Source organism: Hippocampus bargibanti, linkage group LG01 (assembly GCF_051943395.1).
Source record: "Hippocampus bargibanti isolate YZ-2025 linkage group LG01, ASM5194339v1, whole genome shotgun sequence".
NCBI lineage: Eukaryota > Metazoa > Chordata > Actinopteri > Syngnathiformes > Syngnathidae > Hippocampus > Hippocampus bargibanti.
Genome location: NC_142734.1, coordinates 11908845 through 11925654, shown reverse-complemented (window position 1 = coordinate 11925654; position 16810 = coordinate 11908845). Strand labels below are relative to the sequence as shown.

Below are 16810 nucleotides of genomic sequence, written 5' to 3'. Positions count from 1 at the left end.
AATATTTTTGTTTAATTTTTTTATGTTGTAATGTTGTGCAAAAGAAAAAAAATCTGGATGGAGATGGCCGGACACATTTTTCTAAGTGCCTGAATAGACTACTAAAAATTACTAACTTCAACCCACTATCCCAATGTACTGATCTTTACAATTTTCATTCTTACAATGTATGGAATAAACTACATTACTTTGTTTTTCATTTGGTAGCCTATCTTTTGGATGCACTAATTTTTGCCTTAACGTGTTTATCGGTTTGAAATAAGTAGGAATTTTATGTTGCCAAAGGACTCTTTGTAATTTTTCAGAAACTCCTGCAATGTACGGTACTGCTACTCCTCTCCTTTTAGAATCTTGAGAATTATTGGTTTCGTTCGCTATTCTTTCTTTCTGACATTTGTTGAATGACCACTGAGGGTACCCACAGTTAGTGAGTGCTCTCCTGATATGTTTTGACTCCTTTTCAGAATCAGAATCAGAATCAGAATACCTTTATTCGTCCCGCAATGGGGAAATTTGCAGTCCACAGCAGCAATTGAAGAGGGATGGGGTTGGGGTGGGAGTGAAAGGATAGAAAACAAGATATTCTAAGCATAACAAAATAAAAATGTCAACTGTATACTGTGCAAATGTAGATGTGCAAAAACCGTTCTATAAACAAGACTGTACATAGTGCAGAATCAAGAGATGCATTTAGATATATTGCAACAACCCATATTTACAAGTGTCCAGTTTTTTTTTTTTTTTTTTTTTTTTTTTTTTTTTTTTTTTTTCACATGTGATCATTGGGAATTGTGAAGCCTGACAGCAGTCGGTAGGAACGAGCGGCGGTACCTCTCCTTCTTTCTCTACCTTCAGTGCTAGTTGGTATTAGTTTAGCCCTATGCTGGAGGGTTTTGATAACTCCTAGTTTATGTTGTAAAGGGTGGTTAGAGTCAAAAAGTAAGTATTGGTCAGTGTGCGTAGCCTTCCTAAAGACTTCTGTTTTTAGCGCTCTGTCCTCTTTTATAATTACTTTACAATCCAAGAAGGCTAGTTGGTTCTCTTGAATGTCCTCACGAGTAAATTTAATGTTGAAGTCTACAGAGTTGAGATGATCTGTGAAGGATTGAATTTCTTGTTTCTTAATTATGACAAAAGTATCGTCCACATATCTAAACCAGTGTCTAGGTTTTGTCCCTGGGAAGGATGTGAGGGCCTGTTTCTCCATCTCTTCCATGTAAAGATTAGCCACTATGGGTGAAACTGGTGAGCCCATAGCACAACCATGGATTTGTTTATAAAATTTTTCCCGAAATTGAAAATACGTAGTATTAAGGCAGATTTCTAATAATTGGCAGATGTGATCCGGTTTCAGTTTGGTTCTTTCATGCAGAGAAACATCCGCCAGCAGCCTCGTCCTCACCACTGAGACTGCTGCTGGGGTTGGGACAGCTAGCAACCACTCATTTGACGACAATGAGGTTAAAATCTTAGCGAAAGAACATAGATGGTTTGAAAGGGGGGTAAAAGAGGCGATTCTTATAAAACAACAAAATCCTTCATTAAACCGGTCTGGTGGTGTGAGGTTCAATTTGGATCGTTCATACAATAGCCTGCTCAGGCAAAACAGGTTAGGCAACTTTCGCAATGCTGATGAGGGTCGTTATGCTGATGAGGTGATACCGGGGGGAGTGGGTGTAATAGGCCAATCGTTAGTCAGGAATGTAGGTACAATCAGTGGGGCCACAGGGGGGGGTCCCGCGCCCCCCCCAACCTGAGAGTAGGGACCTATCATAGCTGTGTCCGGCGCCACCAGGTCTGGACATTAGGGATATATAAATGGGGCCGATACGACCAGTCAGACTTTAGTTCGCTGACGCTTCGTCCTATCCTCTTGGATAGGAGGCGAAACGTCCGAAACCTTCACTTTTGTACAGATGACGGCTGAAGAAACCTTCTCATCGTTCAACCCACTATCTTTTGTTGCATTCAGGAAACATTGAACTGCTAAAAACTCTTTGGACTCTGCAACGGGGCGTTTGATTGAAGCTTACTTTCAAATTAAATAGTCCTGGTTTATTTGGGCCCTCCTCATGTACATTTCATTTATAAGCGTCAAACGTATTCAATTTGCTTTTGCAAGACGTGGTAACGAAAAAGATCCTGCGGTCACAACGGATCAGCTGGATTTATCTGAGGAATGGACTTAACTCCAGGGGATGCTCGTTTTATACATAATCCTGTTTTTCAGCTGTAGTTGCAAAGAAAGAGAACAATACCCTGATGTACTGCATTTGTTAAAAAAAGGGGGTGACTTTTGTCTCTGTGGAGGCTGATGAGCTGCCACCATATTGCCATCCCCTTCACCCCGCATGTGAAAGAAGAACCGCCTGCTTGAGAGCATCGGTGGCAGACACGTCAGGATGCCTGGAGCCGACTGCAGAAACCCGGACGGTTCTTGCAAGGCCTTGTGTCGAAACCTGGTGTCCCAGAACGGCCTCCAGAGAGAGACAGCTGATATTTCCCAGTCTGTCCTCTATACCTCCCTGATGGGACTTCTGCTCGTCGCCGACAATGAGGTGTGTGCCAATAATGCAGACTGGATCGAATGAGGGGAGGCAAATTTAAATGATCCGAACCACAGTCACAGTGTATGTTGATCACAGAAAAGAAAAAAAAGGGACAAAACATTTTTGGGATCTGAAGAGAAGTTTTAACTGCAAATATAGTTTTCTTTTTTTTACCTGCAATGAAAAAATATTTTTGTTTAATTTTTTTATGTTGTAATGTTGTGCAAAAGAAAAAAAATCTGGATGGAGATGGCCGGACACATTTTTCTAAGTGCCTGAATAGACTACTAAAAATTACTAACTTCAACCCACTATCTTTTGTTGCATTCAGGAAACATTGAACTGCTAAAAACTCTTTGGACTCTGCAACGGGACGTTTGATTGAAGCTTACTTTCAAATTAAATAGTCCTGGTTTATTTGGGCCCTCCTCATGTTCACGAACTCAAAGCTAGACTTTTCCACCACAGAGCAAAGCAATAGTGTCGTCTTCTGTCTTCTTTGTAAAACATGCATAATTCATCAACTTGAATTAAAATTCTAAGCAATTTCATGTAACGGCTCGAGTGGTCAGCATGTTGACTTCCAAGACAGCTTCACTGTGTGGAGTTTGCAAGTTGTTCCCGGGCCCGCATGGGTTTCCTCCGGGTCCTCCAGTTTCCTCCCACATTCCAAAAACAGGGCATCGTGGGCTGATCTAACACTTCAAATTGTCCCTAGGTGTGAGTGGGAGAGTGACTGTTTGTTTGTCTCTTTGTGGCCCGAGTTTGGCTGGCAACCAATTCAGAATGAATTTTGGTTCTGATTGCAGTTTAGAGCGCAGGTGTCAAAATCAAGGCCCGGGGGCCAGATCTGGCCCACCACATCATTTTATTCAGCCCGTGAAAGCATGTCAAGCTCCATGATGCGAGCTAAAATCCAAACCAAGATTTCAATTTGTCGTATGTAAACTACAATAACAGTCAGTCATTAATCTTGACTTCACATTTGAAAACTAGATATTCATAATTTTTTTGTGCACTCCGGATGTATATGCGAAACATTTTAATGGCTTTCCCAAATTCATTGCGGCCCTCGAGAGGAAACCGTAACTACAACGTGGCCTGCGGCAAAAAAAACGAGTTTGACACCCTTGGTGTAGAGTATGTCAGGGTTGTATGGCATCACATACATTTTTACTCACAATTCTAAGATGTCATCTGTAAGGCAAGAGCACCGTTTTATTTTGTTCTTTTGGACATATACAGCATTATTTTTTTCTTCAGAAACTTTTTTTCCTTGGTTCACATCTGTACAGCGGATGAAAGCGCCACATGTAGCTCCAGAGTTGGGAGGGTTGGACTCCCGTTGTACACATCAACTAACACGTGTTTAAGCACTTGTCAGCACTCCTCGGTCTCTAATAGGATGAATGGTCACTGATCTTTTAGACTTTCTTGTTTTGCTAATGAGATAAGACTAAATCTGTCCTAGCATGGACACAAATAGACTCACTGACACGCTGGGGTTAAAGCAGATTCACAGAGGTCAAATAATGCAACACACAGATTAGTAGTCGACATTCCTTCTCATTCTCATTGTTTTTTTTTCAAACTTTTTTCAGAAGGAACTCCTCGCATTAGGAAGTGGAAGGGTCGGTCTTAGAAACATCGGCAACACAGTAAGTGAAAAGTTTTTTGTTTTTTTTTGCCTCAGAGCATTATTTGGTTACTCTACTGTCTGGCGGCAGTGTTTCTTGAATGCAATAGTCCAGTGTTTGTCTCACACTCATGGCCTGCGGGATTACTGCCTCTTAAAGTCCTACAAACATGACAAATTTTCCAAAGAAGAACCTCGACTCACAGAAGGTAAATCCTCCGATCATCCATCATTTATTTGCATGCTTACATGCTCCGTTTTACTTATTTTTGTCCTTCAATACAAGCTTTTTCTCAGGTTTTGTCCGGACTTTGGGATTCAAAAGAAGACGTCGCAGTTGTAAATCCGAGACAGTTTTACAATATTTTCAAAGACACTGTGCCTTACTTCAGTGGTTATAGGTAGGAATACTGTACATGTTGCTTTATTTCTATTTTAACGTTAAGCTCCCTTTTACAAGGGTTACAATTTTTTTGTGTTTGTTTACCAGTTTATTCACAAAAAGAAGAATATATTGTATATTCTGTGCTGCTACTATTAATGTTTAGGATCTCTGCCCTCCATGTTGTCACAACTCTGCCGCTGCTCACCCGCACAAAAAAAAAGTTCTTATCCCGTGACTGTAAAGTGTCCTTGAGAGTTTTGAAAGGTGCTTAGAAATTAAATGTATTATTATTATTATTATTATTATTATTATTATTATTATTATTATTATTATTATTATTCATACCACACACATGTACACGTGTGTGCTTTTTTATTTCAAGTTGTATTTATTTATTTCGAATTGCAAATTACAGTATTGCTATTCCAAATGATATTTTATTGCTTGTTTTGTGTCTTTCCAGTCAGCAAGACGCTCAGGAGTTTCTTAGGTTTCTTTTAGAAAAGCTCCATACTGAAATCAACCGAAAGCCCTACAATCGTCGGCTCCTAAAGGACCCCCTATGCTGGAGGGTTTTGATAACTCCTAGTTTATGTTGTAAAGGGTGGTTAGAGCTTTTGTTGCATTCAGGAAACATTGAACTGCTAAAAACTCTTTGGACTCTGCAACGGGACGTTTGATTGAAGCTTACTTTCAAATTAAATAGTCCTGGTTTATTTGGGCCCTCCTCATGTTCACGAACTCAAAGCTAGACTTTTCCACCACAGAGCAAAGCAATAGTGTCGTCTTCTGTCTTCTTTGTAAAACATGCATAATTCATCAACTTGAATTAAAATTCTAAGCAATTTCATGTAACGGCTCGAGTGGTCAGCATGTTGACTTCCAAGACAGCTTCACTGTGTGGAGTTTGCAAGTTGTTCCCGGGCCCGCATGGGTTTCCTCCGGGTCCTCCAGTTTCCTCCCACATTCCAAAAACAGGGCATCGTGGGCTGATCTAACACTTCAAATTGTCCCTAGGTGTGAGTGGGAGAGTGACTGTTTGTTTGTCTCTTTGTGGCCCGAGTTTGGCTGGCAACCAATTCAGAATGAATTTTGGTTCTGATTGCAGTTTAGAGCGCAGGTGTCAAAATCAAGGCCCGGGGGCCAGATCTGGCCCACCACATCATTTTATTCAGCCCGTGAAAGCATGTCAAGCTCCATGATGCGAGCTAAAATCCAAACCAAGATTTCAATTTGTCGTATGTAAACTACAATAACAGTCAGTCATTAATCTTGACTTCACATTTGAAAACTAGATATTCATAATTTTTTTGTGCACTCCGGATGTATATGCGAAACATTTTAATGGCTTTCCCAAATTCATTGCGGCCCTCGAGAGGAAACCGTAACTACAACGTGGCCTGCGGCAAAAAAAACGAGTTTGACACCCTTGGTGTAGAGTATGTCAGGGTTGTATGGCATCACATACATTTTTACTCACAATTCTAAGATGTCATCTGTAAGGCAAGAGCACCGTTTTATTTTGTTCTTTTGGACATATACAGCATTATTTTTTTCTTCAGAAACTTTTTTTCCTTGGTTCACATCTGTACAGCGGATGAAAGCGCCACATGTAGCTCCAGAGTTGGGAGGGTTGGACTCCCGTTGTACACATCAACTAACACGTGTTTAAGCACTTGTCAGCACTCCTCGGTCTCTAATAGGATGAATGGTCACTGATCTTTTAGACTTTCTTGTTTTGCTAATGAGATAAGACTAAATCTGTCCTAGCATGGACACAAATAGACTCACTGACACGCTGGGGTTAAAGCAGATTCACAGAGGTCAAATAATGCAACACACAGATTAGTAGTCGACATTCCTTCTCATTCTCATTGTTTTTTTTTCAAACTTTTTTCAGAAGGAACTCCTCGCATTAGGAAGTGGAAGGGTCGGTCTTAGAAACATCGGCAACACAGTAAGTGAAAAGTTTTTTGTTTTTTTTTGCCTCAGAGCATTATTTGGTTACTCTACTGTCTGGCGGCAGTGTTTCTTGAATGCAATAGTCCAGTGTTTGTCTCACACTCATGGCCTGCGGGATTACTGCCTCTTAAAGTCCTACAAACATGACAAATTTTCCAAAGAAGAACCTCGACTCACAGAAGGTAAATCCTCCGATCATCCATCATTTATTTGCATGCTTACATGCTCCGTTTTACTTATTTTTGTCCTTCAATACAAGCTTTTTCTCAGGTTTTGTCCGGACTTTGGGATTCAAAAGAAGACGTCGCAGTTGTAAATCCGAGACAGTTTTACAATATTTTCAAAGACACTGTGCCTTACTTCAGTGGTTATAGGTAGGAATACTGTACATGTTGCTTTATTTCTATTTTAACGTTAAGCTCCCTTTTACAAGGGTTACAATTTTTTTGTGTTTGTTTACCAGTTTATTCACAAAAAGAAGAATATATTGTATATTCTGTGCTGCTACTATTAATGTTTAGGATCTCTGCCCTCCATGTTGTCACAACTCTGCCGCTGCTCACCCGCACAAAAAAAAAGTTCTTATCCCGTGACTGTAAAGTGTCCTTGAGAGTTTTGAAAGGTGCTTAGAAATTAAATGTATTATTATTATTATTATTATTATTATTATTATTATTATTATTATTATTATTATTATTCATACCACACACATGTACACGTGTGTGCTTTTTTATTTCAAGTTGTATTTATTTATTTCGAATTGCAAATTACAGTATTGCTATTCCAAATGATATTTTATTGCTTGTTTTGTGTCTTTCCAGTCAGCAAGACGCTCAGGAGTTTCTTAGGTTTCTTTTAGAAAAGCTCCATACTGAAATCAACCGAAAGCCCTACAATCGTCGGCTCCTAAAGGACCCCGAGCAAACATATGCCAGATTTAGGTGAGTGTGCAGAATGAGGTTTTTCAAAAAGTCATGACTCTGGAATGATTTTCCTTTCATTTAAAAACATTCTTCAGGATTTTGTTGTCCATGTTAAGCCCTTTGTTACAGCTTCAGCTTTTGTTGAAGCGCTATACAGTATAAATCAATATGTATTGAATGTATTGTATAGGATTTCTGAAGAGGCAGCTGCAACATGGAAGAAGCATTTAGACAACGACGACAGCAAGATCGTAGGTAAGAATCACTCTGGTGTCATCTTTTGGTTCTTGACACAATGAAGCCAAAACGAACTGCCCTGTACCTCCTGACAGATCTTTTTTCGGGCCAGTTGCGCAGCTCACTTCACTGCTCCGTGTGCTCTCACCATTCCAATACCTTCGATGTGTTCTGCGACTTGTCGCTGCCCATCCCAAAACGCGGCTCAACTGGAGAGGTGACATTGAAAGAGTGCCTGGATCTCTTCTCTCAGGAGGAAAGATTGGACAAGGAGAATTCACCAGTAAGTTCATGGAGAATCGAAAAAGGGATCACTGGGTTGACAAATTTGTTCATTATTCTCTGTGTTCAGTCTTTTCAGTATAAATGTATTAACCCAGACCAGAAGGAATATTTTAACTGGGGGGTGGATGGGGGATTGAGTTTTTCACAGCATGTTTTTGTGTGTGTGTATGCATATATTTTTACGTATTCATTAACAAGGTACATGGATCTATTAACTTCACTCCCATTCTGGTTGGTTCCCGCTTTAGTTTGTATGGTGTGATGAGCCAGTTGAGTCTATCTAAATTTCCGGATGGATGCAGAAATTTAATTTAATTGAATTTAAAATGAATTTTTTGATCTTAATAGTTATTTTATTAGCAGTTGAGCTTCACTTTAATTTTTAATTTTAACGGGACGTGGTTATGTGGAAAAGAAAATCTTAATCCTGTTAAAATTGGAGTGATGTTGCTGACACAATGACATTGGTATTATAATTGGCTATTGTCAATATATGTGGTTCATTATAACATATTATAATGAAGTCTGTGTAAGCTCTCAGTCGTACAGGAGTGGTCCATCGATGAGAAGGTTTCTTCAGCCGTCATCTGTACAAAAGTGAAGGTTTCGGACGTTTCGCCTCCTATCCAAGAGGCTTCGTCAGCGAACTAAAGTCTGACTGGTCGTATCGGCCCCATTTATATATCCCTACCCCTATCCCATAGCTGTGTCCGGCGCCACCAGGTCTGGACATTAGGGATATATAAATGGGGCCGATACGACCAGTCAGACTTTAGTTCGCTGACGAAGCCTCTTGGATAGGAGGCGAAACGTCCGAAACCTTCACTTTTGTACAGATGACGGCTGAAGAAACCTTCTCATCGATATTATAATGAACCACATATATGTATAATACCATTATAAAATATCATTATCATTATAATATGTAAAAATGAACTACTTGTAAATATTTGTAATAAAACAAGGAGAAATTTGGAATTGTTAACTGTAGTTTATTAACTCATTGACTGCCATTCACAAATTTATTCGGGAATTGAAAATATAACGTAGAGCGCATTTTCCAATTTTTTTCGGGTTTTGTTTTTTCATGCTAGGTAGCCGATGAAGTGCTGGCCATGGCCTCTGGACATGTTTTTTTTCTTTTCCACAAGGGGGCAGCATTTCCATTTTTCCATGATAACACTTTGATCCAGCTTCAGCTGTTGTTAAAGAGCTATATGAACCAATATGTATGTATTGCATTGTATTTTGGACAACCACCCTCATTTCAAGCTCATATAACTCCAGACCAATATAATTTAGGAATTAACTCTTTTTTTCTGATGAAAGAAGAGAGTCTAAGGTTTTTAACGCTTTATTGAATGTTTATGTAGTCCTAAAGCTCAATCTTCTGTGGGTCCTGGAATTCAAGTGACAATGACATAAACCCTGGCAGTGGAGTGGACACATTTTTGCACGTCGGGCAGTGAAAGAGTTAAGCAATGAATGCACGGGTCTGTCCCACCGTACATCGGCGTGAATGTGGCCCAAAAAAGATGACTTTGATTTTCACATCAACCTTGAAAGCACCACTAATAAAAAAGATTACTGAATGGATGTTTTCAATTTGCAACTTGTGACCACAACTTGAAGCACACTCCATGTGAATGGTAACTTTGACCACTCACGTCGCACTACGAACCATTGTGTGTACAGGTATTGAATTGGGGGGTTTTTATAGCTCACTTTCTGAATGTGGATGTGAATGCAGGTGTGTGTTGACATAACATGTGGCAACCACACCACTGAGGCATTCCTGTTTATTTCCAAAAGACAAAGCCAGCCCACATTCCACGCATGTTATTACAGCTTCCTTTGATAGGAGCTGCACTAAAACCTGGCAGACATGGTCATGCCTGCAATCCACACCCATTTGTCACAAAAAATAAAAATGAGAAAGCAAAGCTGATGAATAACCGAGGCTTTATACATAGATGACAAAGAGGGGAATTTTCGTTGAGCTTATTTGCAATTTACTTTCAAGTGTTATGTTTTGCAGATGTGCGAGAGGTGTAACAGGGATACAGAGAGCACCAAGCGGTTGTCCATCCAGAGGTTTCCCCACGTTATTGTGATACGTATCCTCAACCATACTCCTTATGAATTAACCCACTTGCTTACGCATATGACATGACCATGACACTTAACCAGTGGCGGTCCGTGCATTTCACACCGAGGCCTTCAGTGAAGTCCTGCTTAGTCCGACTTGAACAAATATCCCTTGTAATACCATAATTTATGACACAACGGCTGTAGATATCATTTACAAAAGCACACTCACGCAGTACTGGGCGTGGCATCACCTTAATCATCTACAACACAGGCTTTTTTCCGGAGCAATTACACATCAATAAATCTGCATCAGCAATTAGAACTTGTCACTATACGTGATACTGCAAACACTTAAAAATAAAAGGAAATTTAAAATCATTTGTCCACAAAGTTTTATTAAGTCCACCAAGAATATGCAATCTTTAACAAGATTTTACGCTAAATTACAAAATGTCAGTTTAATATAAGAAAAACAACAAGACGTTCACAAAACGAACTATTTGTTGAAAATAAAAGTAAACAAATCTTTTTCATTTGTTCTTGAGAATAGGCCTACATGCGACAGCGAGTTGTCCTCTCCTTCAGCCATTGTGGGTTAAAAAAGGGTCTGATCTGTTGTAGCTTGGTTGATTTGCATAGCGCTGCCTCCGCTGAGGGCTGAGGTAAAGTGAGTATCCAATCACAGGAGGCGTACATGTCATGTTCAACGCGAGGCCCTCTAGCTGGCCTTACTGTGCCAACTCGTGATCTGATTGGCTATCGCAACTATATATCAACTACATGTGCCCGTTCATGTACAGCGCACAGACGCCCTCACTGTTGATTCTGAAGGTGTCGGTCAGATTTCATACAGCCTGGCGACACAAGCTAGCTGAATTCTGATTGGATTAAAAACTCTGACCTAAAACTACAACACTGAAAGGAGCATAACCAAATGGATATAATATAACATCAAGAAAACAGTATTTAGAATAATTATATGTATATATATTTAGAAAAAATATTTTTTTTAATGAAATTGACTTTTATTATAATTATGATAATGATGTTGGATTATGTTAGGCCAGCAGAGAAGGCCTTGCTGGCTCTGACGGCCCACCACTGCACTTAACACACTCAATTAGATCTGAATCGTTTCACGACATCCCAGTGGTCGATCAGTAAAAGCACCACCTACGTGTCCTTCCCACTCACCAACCTTGACCTTGGGCCGTACGGACCTATTGACTGTGGTAAGACTTCCGTTTTTGTGGAGGTGAACTTTGTGAGTCAATGTCGTTGAAAGGAAAGAACATTTCACACAACCTATTTTTAATGTATCTGTTAGAATTTCAAAGAATCATCCGTGTGTCTCTGTATTTCCCTAAAGGAGCGGTGTTGTATGATTTATATGCAATATGTAACCACGTGGGAACTGTCAACATGGGTCATTACACAGCCTGTTGTTCTGATGAGAATGGATGGTGTTACTACAACGACTCCAGGTGAGAGCGCAAAAAAAAAAATCTATGCAATGTTTTATCCATTTACAAACCTGCACTGCATTTTTACTGAACGTGACGACCTTGCATGCACCTTAATTAAAGCACATTTCACTCAAAATGGGAGCAGATTCATTATAATGGTTAATAACTGTCCACCCACAGTGTGTCAGCGGTTTCTGAGACGCAACTTCAGTCCAATCAAGCCTACGTGTTATTCTATCAGCGCAGCAACAATGCCATCACGACAGCGATATAGACCCCCGAAGGTCAGTCAGAGACATGTTTACCACGGAAACCAATCCGGTGCAGCCACGCTTGCATTCATCAACTGGCATTGAACAAGAAAATGTGTGGTCATGGAGGGAGATTAGATAAACTGGGACCACAGTGGGGGTAGGGTAGGAGGACATTGTGAAGAAATGATGTTGTCAATCTGAAGAGAGTGGGGGATAAAACAGTTGATTTTCCTTCACAGTATCGACGCCCAAATTGTGAGGCGTGCATGTAAACATTGTAACAAAGATCTCATGATGGACAAAATCAATCCTGGATAGGATCAAGTACCTCTACTCAAAATCTCAAGAATGTGGATCTATTATATTATTTACATTTATCCATGATCTGAATTGCATAATGCTCATAAGGGTCATACGTGTGCCACAGCCGATCAAAACAGTCATCGGACAGAAGGCAGGGTACACCCTGAACCGTTTGTTTGTCTATTGACGGTTTCCAAAAGGGAATCCGTGTCAAGTCTTGTTCAGACAAATCATCATAATCCACATGCTCAATATAAAACTTTAGAATCTGCATTTAAGACTCGCCAGCCTATTTGCTCACATCCTCTCCTGAAATATGCAATGGAGTTTTTCCATCCATCCTTCCATTTTCCGTACCGCTTATTCCTCATTAGGGTCACGGGGGGTGCTGGAGCCAATCCCAGCTGTCTTCGGGCACGAGGCGGTTGCCAGCCAATCGCAGGGAACACAAGGACAAACGGCAGTCACTCTCACGCTCACACCTAGGGACAATTTGGAGTCTTCAATCTGCCTGCCATGCATGTTTTTGGAATGTGGAAGGAAACCGGAGGACCCGGAGAAAACCCACGCGGGCCCGGGGAGAACATGCAAACTCCACACAGGAAGGCCGGAGCGGGACGTGAACCGGCGACCTCTGCACTGTGAAGCCGGTGTGCTAACCACTTGACTACCGGGCGGCCCGCAATGGAGTTTTTCACTGACAAAATTGATACAGCCAGATGCCAGATTTGACTCCTCTGTCTAACCTCTTTTGTTCCACAGTTTTGGATTCCATTGAAACGCTTCCTTTTTGGAAGATGTGATTTGCCAAATTCAGCTATTCGCCTCCGCTAATGACTCTACTCCTTCTGAATTATTTAAGGAAGTTTTCCTCGATTGGTTTCAGGAGTCCATCTTCTGGTGTAGTCCTCCAACATTTTAAACATGCTAAAGTGCAACACCTGCTTAAGGAACCTTTCTGGCCTTAAAGATGGGGTCAATATTTTTCGACCAATTTCCAAGCTGCCTTTTATTTCTAAAATTCTGTAGTACACACAGCAAAACTCTTTCTTGGATAAGCACAATGTCATGAGGAGTTTGCAGTCAGGTTTTCATGCATAGCAGTCAGCCCTGATACGAGTTTTTAACAGTGGCGAGCCATGGATTTCATCGCTTGGCCTTCAGTAGTGGTCCATCTGAATCACTCCACAGCTGTGACAGAAAAACGTGTGGTGTGATTTACTACAAATCCACTAGAGGGTGCCATTAGCCAGGAAATAACTGTCTGACCGGTCTTAATGATTTCCATTTTTCTTGAAAAGTCCATCTGGAAAATGGCTTTAATAGTCAATCTACAACCAAATCAATTTCTTCTTCTTCAGCCATTGTGGCTTGACAAACCCACTATTAAATCAACAATATATTTGCTTATGCAGCTCGCTACCGATACAGTGTGCTAGCGCTAGGCAGTATGATCTTGTCCCTAGTGGCTAGTGATAAGAGCAGTTTTTGCAAACTATAAGTGGCTATACCGCTATAGTCACTAGCCAATCATAATTTGCGAAAACTCTGATGTTGGGAAGCAGCTCCAAGAAGGTGTTGGTACCCCTTTTGTGTTGCCAACTCGAAGACTGATTGGTTAAAGCGACAGTTTGATCGACACATTTGATGCAACAGGGCCTTCAGAACTGACTGTGAAGGTGTCCAGGTAGATTTCTGACCCTGTTAACAAATGATGACTGAAATGTGATTGGTTAAATGCATAAATACGAAAACACACATCTGAAAGCGCAACAGAGGAAAAGTCATGAAAGGAAGCTGAAAGACAATTTGGAATTTTTTAATAAGAATTCATGGACAAAATATAATTAACATCAGTCTGTGATTCAGATCTTTTTAGGCCAGCAGAAAAGGCCTTGCATGCCCTGATGGCCCACTACTGGTTTTTAATGAAATCCTCTGGGCAAATGAGGCTGGATACTACACGTGTCTCATTATTTTGTTGAGTCTAACCACAGCGTTTAGTAAAGTGGACCACAGTATTCTGCTGGCGTGTTTTCAGGACTAAGTGTGCATTAGAGTGGTTTATATGCTATTTGACTGACAGAACCTTTTGTGTTAGTTTAGCTTGATCTGCGTCCCGTAAAGCCCCTCTGTTGTATGGTGTACCACAATGTTCTATTTTGGGGTCCTCACTCTTTTCATTGTGTTTGCCGCCATTGGGTTCCATCCTAAGAAAACATGGTATTTCCTTCCACTGCTATGCGCATGGTAGCGCGATCTATGTCCTGCTGAGAAAAAAAATGGTTGTAGAGGAAATTAATTCTGAATTCCTTAAATTTCAATTAAAAGAAAACAGAAGTTACTGTGTTTGGTCCCTTGTACAGGGTATGTACCACATTGTTGACCTAGGCCCTCTGTGTTATGTAAAGCCAACCGTCTGAACTTTGGTTTTAAATTGGACTGTGATTTTATTTTGGAGCAGCAAATTCATTTTAGGCAGCTGGCAAGGGCAAAGGTGTCTCTTTCCCAGCAGCAATTAGAAACAGTGATCCTTTATCACATCTTGGCTGTATGACTGTAATGCCTTTTTTTAAATCAGGCAGTCCTCGCTCCAGCATTTCCATTTGGTCCAAAATGTTTTGCTCACCAACTAACTCGAGCCAATGGCGGAGCAGAGGACTACTTGCAAGAGGATTGAGCATTTTCTGTTGCCAGTCCTTCCCTCTGGAATGAACTAACATTAAAGGACAACCGACACCATGTTTTTGTTTCCTAACTTCTTCTTCTTCTTTTCCTTTCGGCTTTTCCCTTCAGGGGTCGCCACAGCTCCTGCCTGGCAGTTCAAGGCTCAGCATCCTTCTCCCGATATAGTCACTCTCTCTCCTCTGGACATGTCCAAACCATCTCAGTCTGGCCTCTCTGACTTTCTCTCCAAAGCCTCTAATATGAGTTGTCCCTCTAATGTATCATTCATTATCTTCATTATCTCTTCCCCATGTAGCATCACTCTTGCACTTGGATCCCTCTCGTTCACACACATATATTCCGTCTTGCTGCGACTGATCTTCATTCCTCTCCTTTCCAGGGCATATCTCCACATCTCTAGTTTCTCCGCCACATGCTCCCCGTTCACGCTACAGATCACAATGTCATCTGCAAACATCATGGTCCAAGGAGATTCTTGTCTAACATCGTCTGTCAGCCTGTCCATCACCATAGCAAATAAGAAGGGGGTCAGAGCTGACCCCTGGTGGGGTCCCACCTCCACCTTGAATTCCTCCGTCACATCGACAGCACACCTCACAACTGTCTTACAGTCATGATACATGTCCTGCACCGCTCTGACATATTTTTCCGTCACTCCAGACTTCCTCATGCTATACCACAGCTCTTCTTTGGGCACCCTGTCATACGCTTTCTCCAGATCTACAAAGATACAATGCAGTGGAATCTTTGTAAAATACGCTCAGTAGAAGTCATTTGAAGTGATTTTACAAATTAAGGACACAAATTGCCCAGAGGCGTCAGTTGTCCTTTAAATGTTAGGCTATACCCTATACCCAGTCCATTTTAAAACTCGTTTGAACACATATCTTGAGTGCTTAACTTTACACCCAACAGCAAACTGATAATGTTCTGTTGATTTCTGGCATTTTTGTATATTTGTTAGTATAATTAATTTGTGAGTTAATTTATGGTTTGTAACAAATTGTTATGGTATTGTTATTCTTTCGTATGTATTTGTAAAATCCTTTGTTACAGCTGCAGTTGATGTGAAATGCAGTGCATAAATAATGTTGTTTTGTATTGTATTAAAACTCCACACAGGAACTCCGGGGCTCAGAATCAAACATGTGACCTTTGTACTGTGAGACGGACATACTAACCAGTTGTCCACCGTGCTGCCCAATCGTAACTTTATATTTGTTTATTTTGTTTCCAGTCTTTATGTCATAATTTTGTCAAACTGGGTGTAAATAGACGAAATGAATGCACATTAATTCCCTTTGATTGTGCTTATTATATGTTATGTCATTGGTAGATGGTAACATAAATCAGCTGACTCTTGGTGGCTTGAACCATGTATTGTTCGCACGTAAAGAACCCAAACAACCATTGACACTCACATTCATAACAACCGTATGTGCAAAATAAAGCTTTCAGTGAAGCAAACATTAATGTTCTTGGTATATACGAAGTTGTGAGTACTTGGAAAATACACGGACTTCAGTTGCAGTCACTTCATAAATTGAAAGTAACAATTGAAGTTTGCAAAGAAGTAAATGGGGTACAATCAATGAAATCAGGACGGCAAGAGCATGCAAGCATGGGGAGAGATTAGTATGGAATCCAGAATTTCTGCCAAAACTCCACACAGAAAGGATAGAGATTCTGAGAAGTATCTTCTTGACTGTGACTATTGACATGCAAGCTTGGACAAAAAAATATGAACACATTTTTTACAAACGACAAAATATTGACTGACATTTAATTTTGGTGAGCAAGTACATTTTCATGGCCTTGTGTTCAACTGTCTATCATATAATAATAATAATAATAATAATAATAATAATAATAATAATAATAATAATAATAATAATGCGATGGGCTGGCAACCGGTTCGGGGTGTAGCCCGCCCACCACCTCAACACACCTACGACCCTTGAGAAGATCAGCAGGTATGTAATGGCGTAATCAAATGGCACACGGTACCCACAATTAATTACATTTTAGTAT

General features: G+C 40.5%; 1 protein-coding gene across 3 annotated transcripts; it reads left to right on the top strand.

Moving 5' to 3' along the window:
* Positions 1–2351: 2351 nt before the first annotated feature.
* usp21 (ubiquitin specific peptidase 21) lies at positions 2352–16236 on the top strand. 3 transcript variants are annotated; one of them, XM_088996348.1, is made up of 12 exons: positions 2352–2558; positions 4151–4207; positions 4277–4394; positions 4472–4586; positions 7354–7473; positions 7646–7710; positions 7788–7975; positions 10016–10094; positions 11193–11300; positions 11438–11552; positions 11715–11818; positions 12466–14830. In XM_088996348.1, the coding sequence occupies exons 1-11, from the start codon at positions 2403–2405 to the stop codon at positions 11806–11808; spliced, it is 1215 nt and encodes a 404-aa protein (XP_088852474.1). In that variant the 5' UTR covers positions 2352–2402; the 3' UTR covers positions 11809–11818; positions 12466–14830. The 3 variants fall into 3 exon arrangements, with proteins under 3 accessions (XP_088852474.1, XP_088852465.1, XP_088852460.1); XM_088996339.1 differs by lacking the exons at positions 2352–2558; positions 4151–4207; positions 4277–4394; positions 4472–4586; positions 12466–14830 and adding exons at positions 6405–6527; positions 6597–6714; positions 6803–6906; positions 15159–16236; XM_088996334.1 differs by lacking the exons at positions 2352–2558; positions 4151–4207; positions 4277–4394; positions 4472–4586 and adding exons at positions 6405–6527; positions 6597–6714; positions 6803–6906.
* Positions 16237–16810: the final 574 nt, after the last annotated feature.